Source organism: Homalodisca vitripennis, chromosome 7 (assembly GCF_021130785.1).
Source record: "Homalodisca vitripennis isolate AUS2020 chromosome 7, UT_GWSS_2.1, whole genome shotgun sequence".
Lineage (NCBI taxonomy): Eukaryota > Metazoa > Arthropoda > Insecta > Hemiptera > Cicadellidae > Homalodisca > Homalodisca vitripennis.
The window spans coordinates 89424285-89440437 of record NC_060213.1 but is presented as its reverse complement, the minus strand read 5'-3'; the positions used below and the strand labels follow the sequence as shown (position 1 = coordinate 89440437).

Below are 16153 nucleotides of genomic sequence, written 5' to 3'. Positions count from 1 at the left end.
CTCTTTTCTTATGAGTGACCATGATGACAATGATGAAAATAGCATAATGAGTGAATGTATAAACAAAATGAATCTAATCGTATGATATTTATCTCTAGCTGATGTTAATAGTATGCATAGAGTAAAATGAAAAATCTCTACTATCTCTAGCTCACTATTGCTTCTATTATTCAAACGCTGCTATGAAATTTTTAGAAAATGTGAATGTATCGTTTGGCAATATACCAAGAGTGAAATGAGCTATACATTTTTTTAGATATGAAAATTTACAAGCACTCTCAACAAAAATGAGTAACCATAAATCATCCAAAACTTTTTCATGATCTATAATTATTTTTAAGTTGATAGATTAATCAAAATTATATCAAATCAACTCCCTCACGGACGCCGACCTTATGTAAATGTTTATGGCATTTGTGTCTTTAATATCTTAAAAGAACTTTAAATGAAAAAATGCTCAAGATGCAAATAAAATTATATAATTTATACTAAATTCAGTTTTTCCTTAGTAACTAAAATAGTTTAATTTTGCCCAGGTTTTAAGATGTAACAGGACAGAACAAGAAGAGCAGTCAGATAAAAGCGAGACAGGTCTGCGGCGAGCTAATGTTACCGCAGAAACTAATCTTGTAGGCTCTGTTATTGTTGTTGTTTTAAAAGAGTTTGTTGTGTATCTTATCAGCTACTTGCGTATTCTCTCTTTTGATACATGTGTACAACTTAAACTAATTTTGTGAAAGTATATTTTAATATAGTGACTTTTTTAATATGTAATGAATAATATTTAATAAGTACAAGCACTGAATATCTAAAAACATATAGTGGAAACCACATTACAATTTGACCGTCTATAGTTTGATTTTTTAAAGTGGAAACATATAAGTTGGAAATTAATGGATATACATAATTTATTTAAAAAGAAATCCCCTAACTACTTTATATTTTAGCTATTAGTATTTTTAAAAGGAAACCATATTAATAAATCTCTCCATAATATTTCCGAACAATAATTTGAAAATAATTCAGACAAATTAATATTTTCATATCAAGAACCATAATAATAAATAAAAAGGGTACTTGATGGAAGTATTGATAGTTAGCTAACGGGTTTACAAGGTTAACTACTTTACTGTTGTCTATTCATTGATTTTAAATTAATTTTCAGACCAATCTCTAGTTTAAAAAGGGATTTTAAGTAGTATCAAAGTGTGCTATGGCCATCTAGGTTTAATAAAATAGTTATGATTTTTTTATCTTGTTATTTTCTCTAAATGTTATATAACCACAAAAATACTGGGCTATATTTTTAGTTGTAACACTGTGTTGAATTTATATTGATAAAACGGTTTATAGCAAGTCAGGCAATTTCCATATATTCTCTCAAAGTGTTACTTTATAATAATTAACTTTGAATAAGAAAAATAACGAGCTGAAAGAAGTAGTCTACCACATACAGTTCATAAAATGGGTTTATTTTGATGAATTTTCTTTTAGATATTGATTCCAAACTCCGAGTGTTAAACTCGTAATCGGTAAATTATAGCTAAAATAATATTAGTTATTTTGGGGATTTATAATTTTTAATAATTCATAATCATTAATCTTTTCACTCCACTCTCAATCATATTAACCTACAATAGCAATGCACTATAATGTAGTATTACCAAGAAACATTACAGAAAACGTTACATGTGATAAAGCTACATGTGTCAGCTATGATCAAATCGATTACTAATTAGGAAAAGATTCATTTTATATTCAGTAGCTCACTTAAAAATTATGCATTGTTTTACACATTCAATGATTCCATATTACATATTTGTTGCATAAAAATCACTTTCATAATTAACTTGTCTTAAAGTGTGTTTTTAACTGCTGAAACCAAAGGTTTTCATTACAATAAATAATCCACGCATACTTAAATAATACAATAAATACAGTTGTCTCTCAATATGATCACAACTCCCATTTTAAAAATAAATTATAATGTAAATGCTATTTATGCTGTCGATGAATGATTCTTCACCACTGTATTCATTTCAGTCTTTTTCTTATATTTCCTTGAATTTAACGTTTAACATAATCAAAATATTCTTTAATTTAAATACTGTATTAGTTCTCATAAACAATTTATCACTTCAAAATCCATCGATGGAAACACTTCCAAATTTAAGTTTAGTAGAAAAATACCAATAAATTAAAGTAATTACGAAAAAACCTTCATGACTTATATGAAGCTGAGATTAAAATATAATAAATTTTATATTGTTTTAAGTTTAATGTTGTTTCTATTTATTTGTATAATTGCCACGGAATGTAATAAATACGTCTACATTGCAAAACTGTTTACTGCATTTTTTTTAATTGAATACATCGCAATGATATATTAATAGTACTTCAATGTAATAATAATAGTAATAGTAACATAATAATATGTAATTATTGTTAAGTGTTATGAATTATATGTCAATATCAAAAATACTATTAAGCTAAGTGAAACAAAATGTGAGACAGACTCAGCAATATTTCACGTATTACCATTTTAATATTGCTGTGCCAATGACAACATCTAGCCTTTCATATTCCGATTACTTTGTAAAAATTCATCATCTTCATTATTCTAAATTTAGAGGAACAGTATGAGAACTAGAAGTATAATAAAACAGACAAGCTACTGTATATAAAAATATTATGTATGTCAAAAGATGTTTTTAAATTTAGTTTGTTTGTTCAAAGGTGAATAATCAAGATTAGATTTCAAATAAAATTGTCTTGTAAAGTACAAAAATTAAAAAATAGTTGTTTACTACTTCGTTAATATAATAAACTTATATAGTGGTCACATCTATTTATTGTTAATACCTAGGTTTAGATGAACTAAGTTAACAAATTAAAGATGAGTAAAAAACTGAAAAAAAAACTCCTCTAAATTGAAATTATCTCATGAATGAGATGTCTCACTATCTGTTCCACAGAGGGCGATAAATTTTATGAGGAAATTACACACCAAATATAACAATAATCTTAAATTTGAACATTTTGAAATGCTAAATGGATTTTTAGAAATCCAGGACATGTCCGTGATGCGAAGATTAGCCTATGGTTTATTTATTTTTACAAAAAAGAGTGTAAGAGTTAGCTATATCGTAAAGAAACATTTTCTATAAATCTTAATTTCAGGAAGTGGTTAGTTTGCATGACCACTTCCACACACTGTTATTTAATAATCAAGAAACTCAATATCTACTCAAGGGCTTTCAGTTGTGCTTCTCCAAATATTAGCATAGTCATGATTGTTTTATTAATCTTGATGACAAATCTTACTCTCAGATGTTACATATAGTTTTATAAGATGCCACTGTAAACATCTTACATTATTATATGTTACTAGGATCATCTTTTTCTTCAGTTCAAAAAGTTTACACGTAAACAAGTTATTATTGCATTCTGCAGGAATAAAACCAGACCCTCTTCAAGGAACCAAAGGCGTGGTATCGTTGTCTAAGAGGGAGATTTACACTGGGGACAAAACCAGGTGGGATGTGATTGTTAAAGGATCTGATGGTGACACTCTCACGGTTGAGGTACGTATATTTTTTTGTCTTATACTATGAATGTTACCACATAACTATTTCCGCCTTCCTTTTCAAAGGGGGTTAGAGTAGAGTCAGTTTAAATTTTCAAATTTCAATCCTTATCTTGTGACATGTCTTTTAAAGGTGTACTCAATAGAAACACAATGAACACAATTACACCAAAAATACCTCTTAAAACCGTTAATGTTCTTTCCTACACCAAACAGAGCCTTTACTTTGTTTGAAGTACCCAGGACCTGTCTATCACGAATCACTACATGGAATTACTGTAAAACGACAATATTCTTATAAGAGAAACGTATAGTAAATGTTTGTATTTCACAGTAGAACTTAACAGGATAAATTACTCGCATGGAATATATAACTAGTCAGCAATTCATTTAAGTTGAGTTTTAAAGGATGTTTTTGAGCCTCCATCTACAGATTGCATGTCTAATGACAGCAAGTGAACTATCAAGTAAGTTTAGTTAATAGGCTATGTTAAATAATGCATCATATTTTAATAATTTAATTTAAACTGTTGCAAAATTAATATCGACTAAACAGAGAACGAAACATTTCAAAACAGCTGATGCCTCTCAACTGACAATTAATTTGCTTGAATTTGTCGGCTTGTGCAAGCTAACCGTCATGCTCGATTATACGTCAAGGTTTGTGGAGTAAAAGTTGGAATTTAAAAATATTTTTTATCTTGCAAGTATTTTATAACAATACTTTTTTTAATTTTACATACGCAAATTTCTACTTGGGCTATTTTCATAGCAATATAGAAATTGGTGCAATTGTTTTTACGCTTTTCTCTTCTTTTATAAAAACATACTTGCAATTTTGGTCATTTGTAGCTCTACCGGTTGAATAAGTAGTAATTTTTTGTAAAAATGCACAAATTTGTGGCTAGGATCTAAACGACACATTTCTTAACATATATTTATAGAACATGTTATGTTTGAAATGATGAGTAATGTAAGCCAAAGAAGTTAATCACTTTTTTTTAAAAGTATTTTAATAACCTTTGAATCTTTCCGACGTTCAAGCAGTTTAATTATTCACTCCATTATATCGCTTGTAAGGAAACCATTTTTCGTTAAAGTTTTGCTAGAGTGACATCAGTATTGTACCAACATTATGCTCAAAGCGCTTTCATAGTTGAACAAGTATTTCTAATTATCACTGTTACTCTGAAATTAATAGAGTTTTTTTTGGAGGGAAACTCTTCAATCGTTTTTTAAAGTACTTCGGTGAAATACGCTTATTAATCCACACATGACCGACATTTTTTATAAGTTTTACTTTATTCCCAATCCGCTTTATAACTGATTATCAATTTCGTTGCATGCTGCTCATAATTTGCAGTTAATATTACAGTATTTATTATAAAAAGTATTAAAAATTACATCGTAAATTCTTCAAACACTGTACGTAGTGATAGTGAAGGGGAATTCAGGGGAATGCCAAAATTAAAATTCACTGTGCATGTCTGTCTGCCCGTAGGATATTTCAAGAACAACAGCTGTAGACATATCTTGTTCTGGGTAGCGAGTACATTCGTCTTTCTCTTGTTTATTTGTCTTTCTTCCGTAGGAGGTCACAATAAATATTTAATGTTCAGGATTCACATTTTAAATGAAACCATTTTTATATACAGCAAAGATTGAGTTCGATGTGCTTGACTATCAGTAGGATTTGGCTGATTGTTGTTGTGACCTGTTTCTGAGGGGAATTTCTTGAGATAAATTAAATAAGAATGTTCATTAGCGGACCAAAGTATAAGAAGATTGTATTGTATCTCAGAGGAATATTACGGGTTGAAACTGAAATATAACCTCTGCATGGGTTTCTGACTGTCTATTGAAAAATCTGTTAAGCGATATCTAGTTTATTACTAACAACACAAAAAGAAAGAATAAATTAAACTAAACTACAACATGTTAACGCTGTCCACATCGCTGATATTTATTTAATTCAAAGATTTACCATTTTAGTAGTATAGGAGACCGATTTAAAGCTGCACCACCCTTGTAACTCTGGCAGGTATGAATCCAACTACTGTAAAAACAACACAGAATTTATTTACTTCCAAGACTCTCCACGTGACGTATATTATGGGTATGCATAACCAGAACCTTTATATATTATTTGCATTCAATGGGGATTTGAAGATGTTAAGTTCACTATTTTCAGAATACGCTTTGTCTTAGGATTCCTATGTGCAAATATTTTCGTGACAAAACCTCATAACCAGTCACAATCATTAAATTAGTAATATATTTTTGTCGATTGACGGAAAGGCCAGTATACCGATGCTAGATTATCTGCTTCCTGAAGAACTCTAGAAGACAAGACAACGTCAAATTAATGCTTAAACATTATCAATGAAATTGAAACGGATGCTAAATATTTTTGGAGGTGTGTATGCATATATTAAAAAAACCTATTTATCTTTTAATTAATGACATGAACGTTTATGTTTTTCTAGGTTAAAAGTCCGGTAAACGCTCCTGTGGGAGCTTGGAATCTTGAGATCCTCACAAGTCTGCAATCTTCCCAGCCAGGAGACACAATTACGTACAAACATCCCGAGACTATCTTCATCCTCTTCAATCCTTGGCTCCAGAGTACGTAATTCCTAGAAATTAAAATACTTCAGAAATGGTCACTCCTTAATCTCGTTAAAAAAATTAACCTATAGTATGATTTAGTTCGTAATACCATTAAATCATAGTGTTTCGGTTATTCTTTTATAATGAAAGCTTGATTATTGAATCTGAATTCTTCCAATATTTTGAGAAAAATATTTTTTAATTTATATATTTCCTATAAGAAATCAAACTTCTGTTAGGTAAATTAGTATGCCAGATTTTTTATAAATGTTTTAACTATTTCATTTTCATGTTAATCAAAAATTGAATTATTACTAAGCGATATATTATTCTGGTCCAGGTGACACGGTGTACATGGCAGAGGAGAATCTATTGGACGAGTACGTGCTGAACGACGTGGGCAAGATTTGGGTGGGTCCGATGGCTAACACGCGAGGCAGAGAATGGGTGTTTGGCCAGTTTGATGCTTTAGTTCTACCGGCAGCCATGTTAGTTCTGGAGCGGACCGGACTGTCGGGGCTGGCACTGGGCGATCCCATCAAGGTCACTCGGGCGTTCTCTAAACTGGTCAGTATAAACTAATACAAACACTCGAACTATAGTGGATATACCCTAAATTGGCATACAATTTATTACAGACGTTTCAAATTTCTTTCCGGTGCATGTGTGATTGTGGAACTACTGAATTCGTTAAAGTTGTTGATATTGTTATCACAAATTTTAGAACTGATCCACAATTTATTTCTTTTGTTGAATTCAATCCTGTCTTTGATGTACAAATAATCAAGGAAATACATATGGAAAGACACAAAACAAAGACAATCCTCTTCAATGTCTAAGATACTGATTACTGTTCTTATTGTTTAATAATAGAGTTAGCCATAAACAGAAGTGTTTAGGTATTTATACCAATTAAGTATAAATCACTACACGACTAATTAGATAATTTTATCTTATAATTATTTAAAAGTAACTTGCCAAATAAATGATTTTTTTCGTTTCAATAAGCATAAGTGTTGCTAGTGTTTTATTGTGCATATATTCTGTACCTTGATATCCAAAATGGAAGGGATTAAAACTCAGTGGTTTTAATTATATTTATTAGGCATTTTTAAGCCATTTTATGAAACTACTATAATACTTACCTCATAAATGGCATCTCCATATATCTACTCAAACACTTATTAATTGAAAGCAATGAAATACAATTCTTTGTTTAAAGGTTATTTTTGACGATGGAAGGATTGTGAATCTTACACTAATCATTAGTGTTGTGTATATTTTTGTATTAAGTGCATGTTTTTAGAGTTAGTGAAGTTGACAAACAACATGGTGGTTGTGATTGCAGGCTTAGGCGTGCCACAACGCTTTGGTATGATTTGTTTATTTTCACCTAGTTTGTAATTATGTATTTGGTTAGTCATTACCTAAGAAAGAGATCAGATTACAGAACTCGAAACGTAGTGTTACTGATTTATTGTTTCACTGAACGATGGCAAATGTCCGGAAAAATACCGTTTCCTTCAATGCAATACAATGTATCTGGTCTTGGTAGTATGGTTTAAATTTAAATAGTTAATCTGGTGTTTGTGAAAGGTTAACTGTAACGACGACCAGGGGGTGCTGCTGGGTCGATGGGACGGGGAATATGACGATGGTACCTCCCCTTCTGCATGGACAGGCTCAGTGCCTATTCTGGAAGAGTACCTCAACACAAAGTTAGAGGTCAAGTATGGACAGTGCTGGGTGTTCGCAGGAGTTCTGACAACTTGTAAGTATTTCATAAGCAAAAAAAATTAACTTTTGGGTACTGAGATCAACTTTTATTAGCAAAAACGGAAGTGTATATCAAAAATACAAACAAGGCAATACTTATCACAATAAAACAAAGAATCGTTAACAGTTTTATTTCCTGATATAAAAATCACTACTAAAATATTGTTCCATTAGGTTTTATTAAACTTTCAGACGTGTAATTACGTGTGGAGTAAAATGTAACCATTAATTTCAACGGAACTCTGGTGTTTCATATAGCTGTATATTTAACTTTTGAAATGTGTTCCTGTAACTTTTGACTAGAAAATATATAGTCAGCTTTTAGCTGCGACAACTCCTATAACCAACATTTCCGTCAAGAAAATGAAAATTTCTAGACGGTTTATAAGACCTTCAAATCACTCGTAAAGTCATTCTAGTCACCAGTATTTTGTTTAAAAATTCACCAAGTTTAACCATTCAGCATAGTTTGAAACGATAAGTTAATCTTTGTTTAATGAAATGTTCAATAATTTTATATTTTAATTTTCTATTAAATGAAACTTTTATATGTCAGTGTTACTCGAAACCGATTCTATAAACGAAATATCCCTTTATCAAATATTCGTTTTTTAACTGATCTTAAGAACGATTAAATGCAGTTACTTATTGGAAAAAAACAGTCAAACAAATATATTCTGTACTAAGAGCAGTTGTATATTAAAATGTGTTTCTCAAGTTTCAATTAAACCGCAACAGCATACATCTATAATAATTTATCAGTGTTATCAGTGTAGTTATATACATATTCAATGTACATGCACATAAATATTAAATATATTGAAAAATAACAACATACTTATTATATATATATATATATAATATATTATATATATATATATTATATTATATATTTATATTATATATTGATCATCCTCTTGAACAATTTCTCAATATTGTTATATCTAATATAGCTGATCCTAATTTTCCTGATTTTCTTCCGAACACCACTAATATTAATGACAAACAAATAAAAAGCCATAAAAATCTTTTACGAAAAAACAAAAACATAATTATTGTTCCCGCAGATAAAGGAAATACTACAGTAATAATGAATACAGTTGATTATGTGTCAGAAATAAACAAACAATTAAGTGATGAAGATACATATAAGAAACTGGACCAAAACGTAACAGAACATTTCTATTGCGACATTTCAAAATATTTAAATGAAAATTGTGAAAATTAAAATCTGTCCAAAAGTTCAATAGCTTTAATGATACACAACATCCAAGTACACACCAGTCTTTTATATTCTTCCCCAAATTACACAAGAAAAATTATGCCACCACCAGGACGTCCGATAGTATCTTCTTGTTCATCACCTACAGAAAGAATTTCTGCATATGTAGATCATCAGCTACAGGGGACTTTGTCCAAAATCTACCATCATTCATAAAAAAATTCTGATGACTTTTTAGATAAAACTTAAAAATGTACCCCAACCTCTTCCTAACGATGCAATATTGGTCACTGTTGATGTCACTTCTTTATACACAAATATAGAACACGATGAAGGAATTGAAGCTGTAACATACTATCTTAATCAAAGACAAATTGACACAAAACCTCAGTACTTCATTTATTACAAAATTAATCCATTTTGTGCTTACAATGAATTGCTTCCGTTTTCAGGATACATTTTATTTACAACAAAAAGGCACAGCCATGGGAACTCGTATGGCTCCGTCATTATGCACAATCTTTTCATGGGAAAACTAGAAGAAACAGATTTTCTCAACAGTCAAAATTACAAGCCTATATTTTGGAAACTTTTTATTGATGACATTTTCTTTATTTGGACACATGGGAAGAATAATTTAACCAACTTTTTAGAACATTTAAACAATTTTAGCAAATTAAAATTCACATTTGAGACGTCTTCAACATCAGTCAAATTTTTAGATATGGAAGTATTTATTGAAAATGGACATTTAAAAAGCAAAATTAACGTAAAACAAACGAATAATTTGGAGTATTTAAACTACGACAGCTGTCATCCAGTCCATATCAAGAGGAATATATACCAAAAAAGTTTAGCATTGCAGAGCTCAAAAAATTATGTAGTAATACAAATGACTTGGAAAAATACATTGACGATATCATGAACGCATTCCTAAGAAGAGGTTTATCCACGACAATTACTTAAAGATAAACTTATTGTAAAAAAGAAAACACTACATTCTAAATTTGAAAACAGTGATCCAAAAATTAATAGTTCAATACCATCCAGGGCTTCACAAAATTAATAATATTCTTAAAATAGCATTTAATACCTTACAAAATTCTAGTTCAAACTAATGATATTTTTAAAACAACTCCTAGAGTAATCTATAAAAGACCTCCTATTCTTAAATATATATTGGTCAAACCTTAAATTACCAATGACAAACACCAATGAAAAATCAATACCAAAACAAAAAGGATCACATCCGTGTAATAAACGAAGGTGTTTTGATTTGTAAAATGTTACCAAATTCTTCAAAATTCACTAGTAGCAAAAACACGCAAGACATATCCTATCATGGTCAACTTGTCTTGTGAATCTAAAAAATGTGATTTACCAAATTCAATGTAAAAAATGTCCAGCAGATTATATTGGCTCAACAACAAATACATTGAGGACAAGAATGACAGGACACAGATTTGATTGTAAACACCAAGATTTAAAGAAAACTGCCGTGACTCATGGTATAAATCACAATGAAAACTTTTGAAAATACATATTCAGTCAAACCTATTCGGCAAGTACATACAAATTCAAACCCAAATTTACCTCAGAAAATTAGAACAAGCACACCAATTGGTTTTAAAGAGTAAAATTCCACATGGACTCAACATCAGATAACTTAGCCAAAAACGTCTAAAATTTGAAATCAACATATGGAACAATTTTTTAGTTCATTTCATCTGTATTTATTATTATTACTTATTCACTGTTTATTTACTTTCGTTTGTACTGTTTTCTTTTATATTTTTATATTTTATACAATTTTTGCACCTGAAGACGGTTTTTTCACCGAAATATAGTGCCAATGTTTTAAAAACAATTTGTTTTAATTGTAAAGTAATTCAATACAAATAATATATATATATATATATATATATATATATATGTTTTAATGGAACGATGGCAAATGTACAAAAAGCTGTTATTTCTAAAATAACCTCATCGTTCATACTAAACCTGAAACAAAGCAGATATCGATAGCTTTTATAAATTGTTAGAAGACTTATCCATAATAATTAATTACTTGGGGTTTAAGGAGAGGGCCTTGTGCAAATTTACTTGTTTCTCAAGAGACAGACTATTGTCCTAATAAGCATAAATCGTCTGAGTAATAATTATCAGAGTCAAATAGTCATAAATTCTCGTTATAAACGACTGGTTGTCACTAATAATTTAATATATCTGCGTTTTTAAGGATATACATAAGCTACAACTAGGTAAAGGCGCATGGCTCCACTGGTATTGAAAATTGCCAACATTATAAGTGTAATTTAACTTTCTAAAGAATTTGATGCAATTATCTTGATCTTATGGGTAATAATTTCTGCAAAAAAAAACACTAAATAATCAAATTAGTATAAATCCTATATTGTGAAGCATATGAAACTTTCAAATAACTTATTAACATGCGTGTTAAGCTATTTTGTTTGATTATTGATTTGGCATTTTAATTCAACCTGCAGTGTCATCTCCGTTGGCTAAACGGTAAAGAAAGAGTGGTTTTACTGAGTAATGTTGACTCGGTTTAATGAATTGTTAAATACGTTTTTGTCTACGTGAGTATTTAAATGTACAAATGCACAATCACATTTAAAACAATTCACTTAAGGGGTTTAAACTATCGATAATGTAAATATTCATCATCCATCCCTTGCAATCACTCTCTGGGGAAGGATGTTATCCGCTAAAGGATAAATATAAAGCCCCAGATGTTCCAAATTATGGCATGTGCTTACTCTTGTTAAATTTTTGCATTATTTATCTGTTTTCATAAACAGGTCCTCTCGTATATTTCTATACTGGCAGTCACAACTAACCACACATGAGTTTTTAAATTATTATGTAAATGTCTCATCTATTGGAAAAGTATTCAATAGTATAAATAGTAAATCTATAATGACCAATGTTATGAACATAAATCCTTTAGGTAAAACCTTTTATCAAATAAACCTGTCAGGAGCAAGAATAAACTTGGGCCTTTGTTGGCTTTAACATTCACATGTTTAAACGGGAATCCGTCCGATGTGTTTACATGTCGGTTACGCGGGAAAGCTAATAAAATACATGCCTGTCAGGCACAGTTACTTCACATTCCAACTTTTGGGATTCAAAACAGAATTTATTTTTAGATTCCTAGTAATACTTTAATAGGCAGAAAGTAACTGTTTAGTTATTTTTCATTACCATGTGCTGGTTGTTTTTTTTGTTACCGTAACACAACAAACTTTCCTTCAATTTTGAATAGCCAAAACGCCCTGCGTCTTAAAACTTGTAAATTAGATTGCCATGGGTTTTTAACTTAAAAAATAAATTAAATTTCTCCAATTAAAAAATATTACTTACTTGTGAGTTGTGTTGTAAAATACACAATCTTAAAACCACACTAAGCTGGAAAAAATACCGTCTTTTTTATTAAAAGTTGTTTTTATGGTGGAAGATTGAAAAGGATAATAGAATTTTGTATTTTTGCTATTTTTATGTATAATACTACGTTTTGAGAACTGAAAATCCATCGTCTAATTCAGGTATAAACATACATAATAATCTTAAAAATTTAAAGTTCAACAATGGTCTGCTCTTATAAAGTACGTAATACATCAATGGTACACCAGAGCTTGAAGATTGAATGTAGAGAAAGAACCTAAAACAATACACCACATGCTTCAGCGAAGGAGAAAGACTGATAACCACACTAAGCTGGAAAAAAATACCGTCTTTTTTTATTAAAAGTTGTTTTTATGGTGGAAAATTGAAAAGGATAATAGAATTTTGCATTTTTTCTATTTTTATGTATAACAAAAAGTATAACACCCACGTTTTGAGAACTGAAATCCATCGTCTAATTCAGGTATAAACATACATAATAATCTTTAAAAATTTAAAGTTCAACAATGGTCTGCTCTTATAAATTACGTTATACATTAATGGTACACCAGAGCTTGAAGATTGAATGTAGAGAAAGAACCTAAACAATACACAACATGCTTCAGCGAAGGAGAAAGACTGATAAAAAGTCTATTACGTACATGACGGTTAAAAATATTAAAAAAATTTTCAAAAGGTTTTCCATCTTTTTGATCAGATAAAAACATGTATATCTTATTTTAAATTAATTTTACATTTAGATAATGTTCCACTAGCAAATATTTTAAACTCCATTAATAATAGAATACCCTAAAATTAGTTTCATTAATTGAAAAAGAAATTAAGAGATCTGTGTCGTCAATTACTCGTAAAAACCGAATCAACAACCGGTAAGATTTCCAAAAATGCCTACATAACATTACTTAATAAGCTCACTCTACCATACCAGACTGAGCGTTAATACTGATTACTTTGTGGGTTCCAGTTTTAAATTCGTAGCAAAATTATAAGATCCCACACCATATTTGTACCTAGATTATCTTCTAGGTTGTATCTATTATTTCAGAGGCCAAAATTTAATGGAATTACACATAGAGTGTGTAAATAAATAAGTATAACTTTACGAATAATTGTAAATTTTTAATTTATTGCATGTTACATTTTTATTAGGAAACTAGCTGTTTCCCGTGGCTTCGCACGCTTTTCGTAAGTTTTGTCCTTATATGAGCACTTCTGGTTCAAGTGATTTATATTTCCAACGCTGATGTAGAGTTTACCTTGTTGCCAAGGAAGTCAAGAAAGTCTGTCAAAAGTGTATGTTTATAGCCATTGTACACGTACATTAAAGTGGTCTAACACTAAAGCTTAAAGTTCAACCAAAAATTTATTTTAAAGACAAATATAAAAACTTAGCGCCTTCAAATAATGTTTGGCTATTTAATATACGTACCTCTATTGTAATTGCAGTTTATAATGTGCAGGTGCTTTGATAACTTTTATATTTTGCAGCGCCGTCTGGTGGCGAGTTACACCAATGGGCATAGCATATAAAACTTCTCCGTGGAAAAATACATATACATAAAAATTTGTATAATGATCGGTCACATAGTTTCTAATTCTATAAAGGACATATATACAAACATTCATTTTTATATAGATTAGGATAACGTTAACAAATTTGAATTCCGATACTCACTCTGATAACTTGGTTTTTATGATTTATGACACTGTCATTGAAATGTGTTATGTTATGAATTATAAGAAATAATGATTGTACTTGTATACACACTACTTACTTAAATGTTTAAGTACAAGTTGAGTAAAAATTATATATTAAATATATTATATATATATATATATATATATATAATATATTTTTATATATTATATATAACTTTATATAATTTTACCGTTATTGCTGACAAGTAATATAAATATTTTTGACTTTTAAAACATCAAAATAATCAATATGCCTGATCAAATTTCATAAATGAGAAATATAACCGTTACGCATCATATTTTCAGTGTGCAGAGCGCTCGGCATCCCATCCCGCGTCGTGTCTAACCTGGTGTCCGCCCACGACGCTAATGACTCACTCACCGTCGACCGGTACTACTCCCCGGACAATGAAGAGATTCCGTACGATCCACGCAACCCTGAGGGTGAAGACTCGATCTGGAACTACCACGTGTGGAACGATGTGTGGATGGCCCGACCCGACCTTCCTTCAGGCTACGGTGGCTGGCAAGCGGTCGACGCCACTCCCCAGGAGACCAGTGATGGTACGTACTCATTGGTTTTTTGTTGTTTTTCGACTCCACTGAATTATTTTATGCATGAAAATTCAACTGTATTTATGATAAATAAGTGATATTTTTAATGTGTGTAGCTTTATTAAAAAAAATTCCACATTAGCACAGTTTGGTCGGTCCCTAACACAGTGAGAAAAATAAATGCTACCCTAAAACCCCAAGAATTTAAAATTAACGTCATTCACAATTTAATTGTACAACTTAAATTACATTTGTTTATATTGGGGGCCGATAGTCACATAGATCAAATTCTGTATGTGACTGCATCACATTTAATTCGTACCCTCGAATTCGAACCGTGCAGACCTGCTTCTTATTGTGATTAGAAAAATTCTTGGACAGACCACTGGTCCATGGGAGTTGGTAAAACAAGATGGGGATTGGCCTCTAGACTTTTTAAAAGAAAATTTTAATCAAGTTTAAATATTGGGCCCCGTCTACAAGTTTTGTTAATTTTGCAAGGCTAAACTTATATTTGGATTAGGTAAAGAAATACAGAGTTAATACATCCATTAACTATGGTTCTCAGTATTGACATTAATTTTTATTGTGGTTTTGTTTGTTCCTATAGTTTTGAATATAAACACTCATTCTATGAAACAATCCCTGCATATACCAAGAAAGCGATGGTTTAATACGAGATTATATGATATAACTTAGTAAAATTATTAATTTATTCCAAGTATTAAATAAATTATGGACTTTAATACCTTCAAAAATATTATTAAATACATGATGGGATAGGATACATAAACACATCACACATTATAAAATTTGAAAATTTCTAGCTTCCATAAAAATTGCTATATAATAAGGCATTATTATAATTTTTATTTACACTATATGGTAGATATTTCAAACGAATAACCTATATTACAGATATAGATTCTCAATACTCTTACGTCATAATGGTATTACGTTGAGTCGAATCGGACTCGTTGTGTCCAACACAATATCATCCTCGTTATCGTAGCCATGAGTAAGCTTCTTACATGGAAATACGGTTGTTTATATTCAGGGCAAGCCAACTAAGCTCTCAAGGGACTTGATTTATCTACGTAGTATAGCGATGTAGAACTATACTTTTCACTTGTTAGTTTCATACGATGGCCTTACACAATATTTGTTGGGAAAGCAGCCAACAAATAAGATTACTCTGTCAATATGTAAAAAATATTTGAATAAATAAATACAAAATTTCTAGAACTTGAAAGGTCGTATTAGGTCTAATAAAA

At 30.2% G+C, this 16153-nt stretch overlaps 1 protein-coding gene across 1 annotated transcript in view; it reads left to right on the top strand.

The window, feature by feature from the left end:
* LOC124366044 (hemocyte protein-glutamine gamma-glutamyltransferase-like) overlaps positions 1-16153 on the top strand; it is a 70710-nt gene that overhangs the window by 42661 nt on the left and 11896 nt on the right. The window contains exons 4-8 of the mRNA XM_046822253.1: positions 3454-3584; positions 6073-6211; positions 6537-6763; positions 7793-7967; positions 14631-14888. Of these exons, the coding sequence (XP_046678209.1) occupies positions 3454-3584; positions 6073-6211; positions 6537-6763; positions 7793-7967; positions 14631-14888 (930 nt within the window). The remainder of the gene's footprint in view (positions 1-3453; positions 3585-6072; positions 6212-6536; positions 6764-7792; positions 7968-14630; positions 14889-16153) is intronic.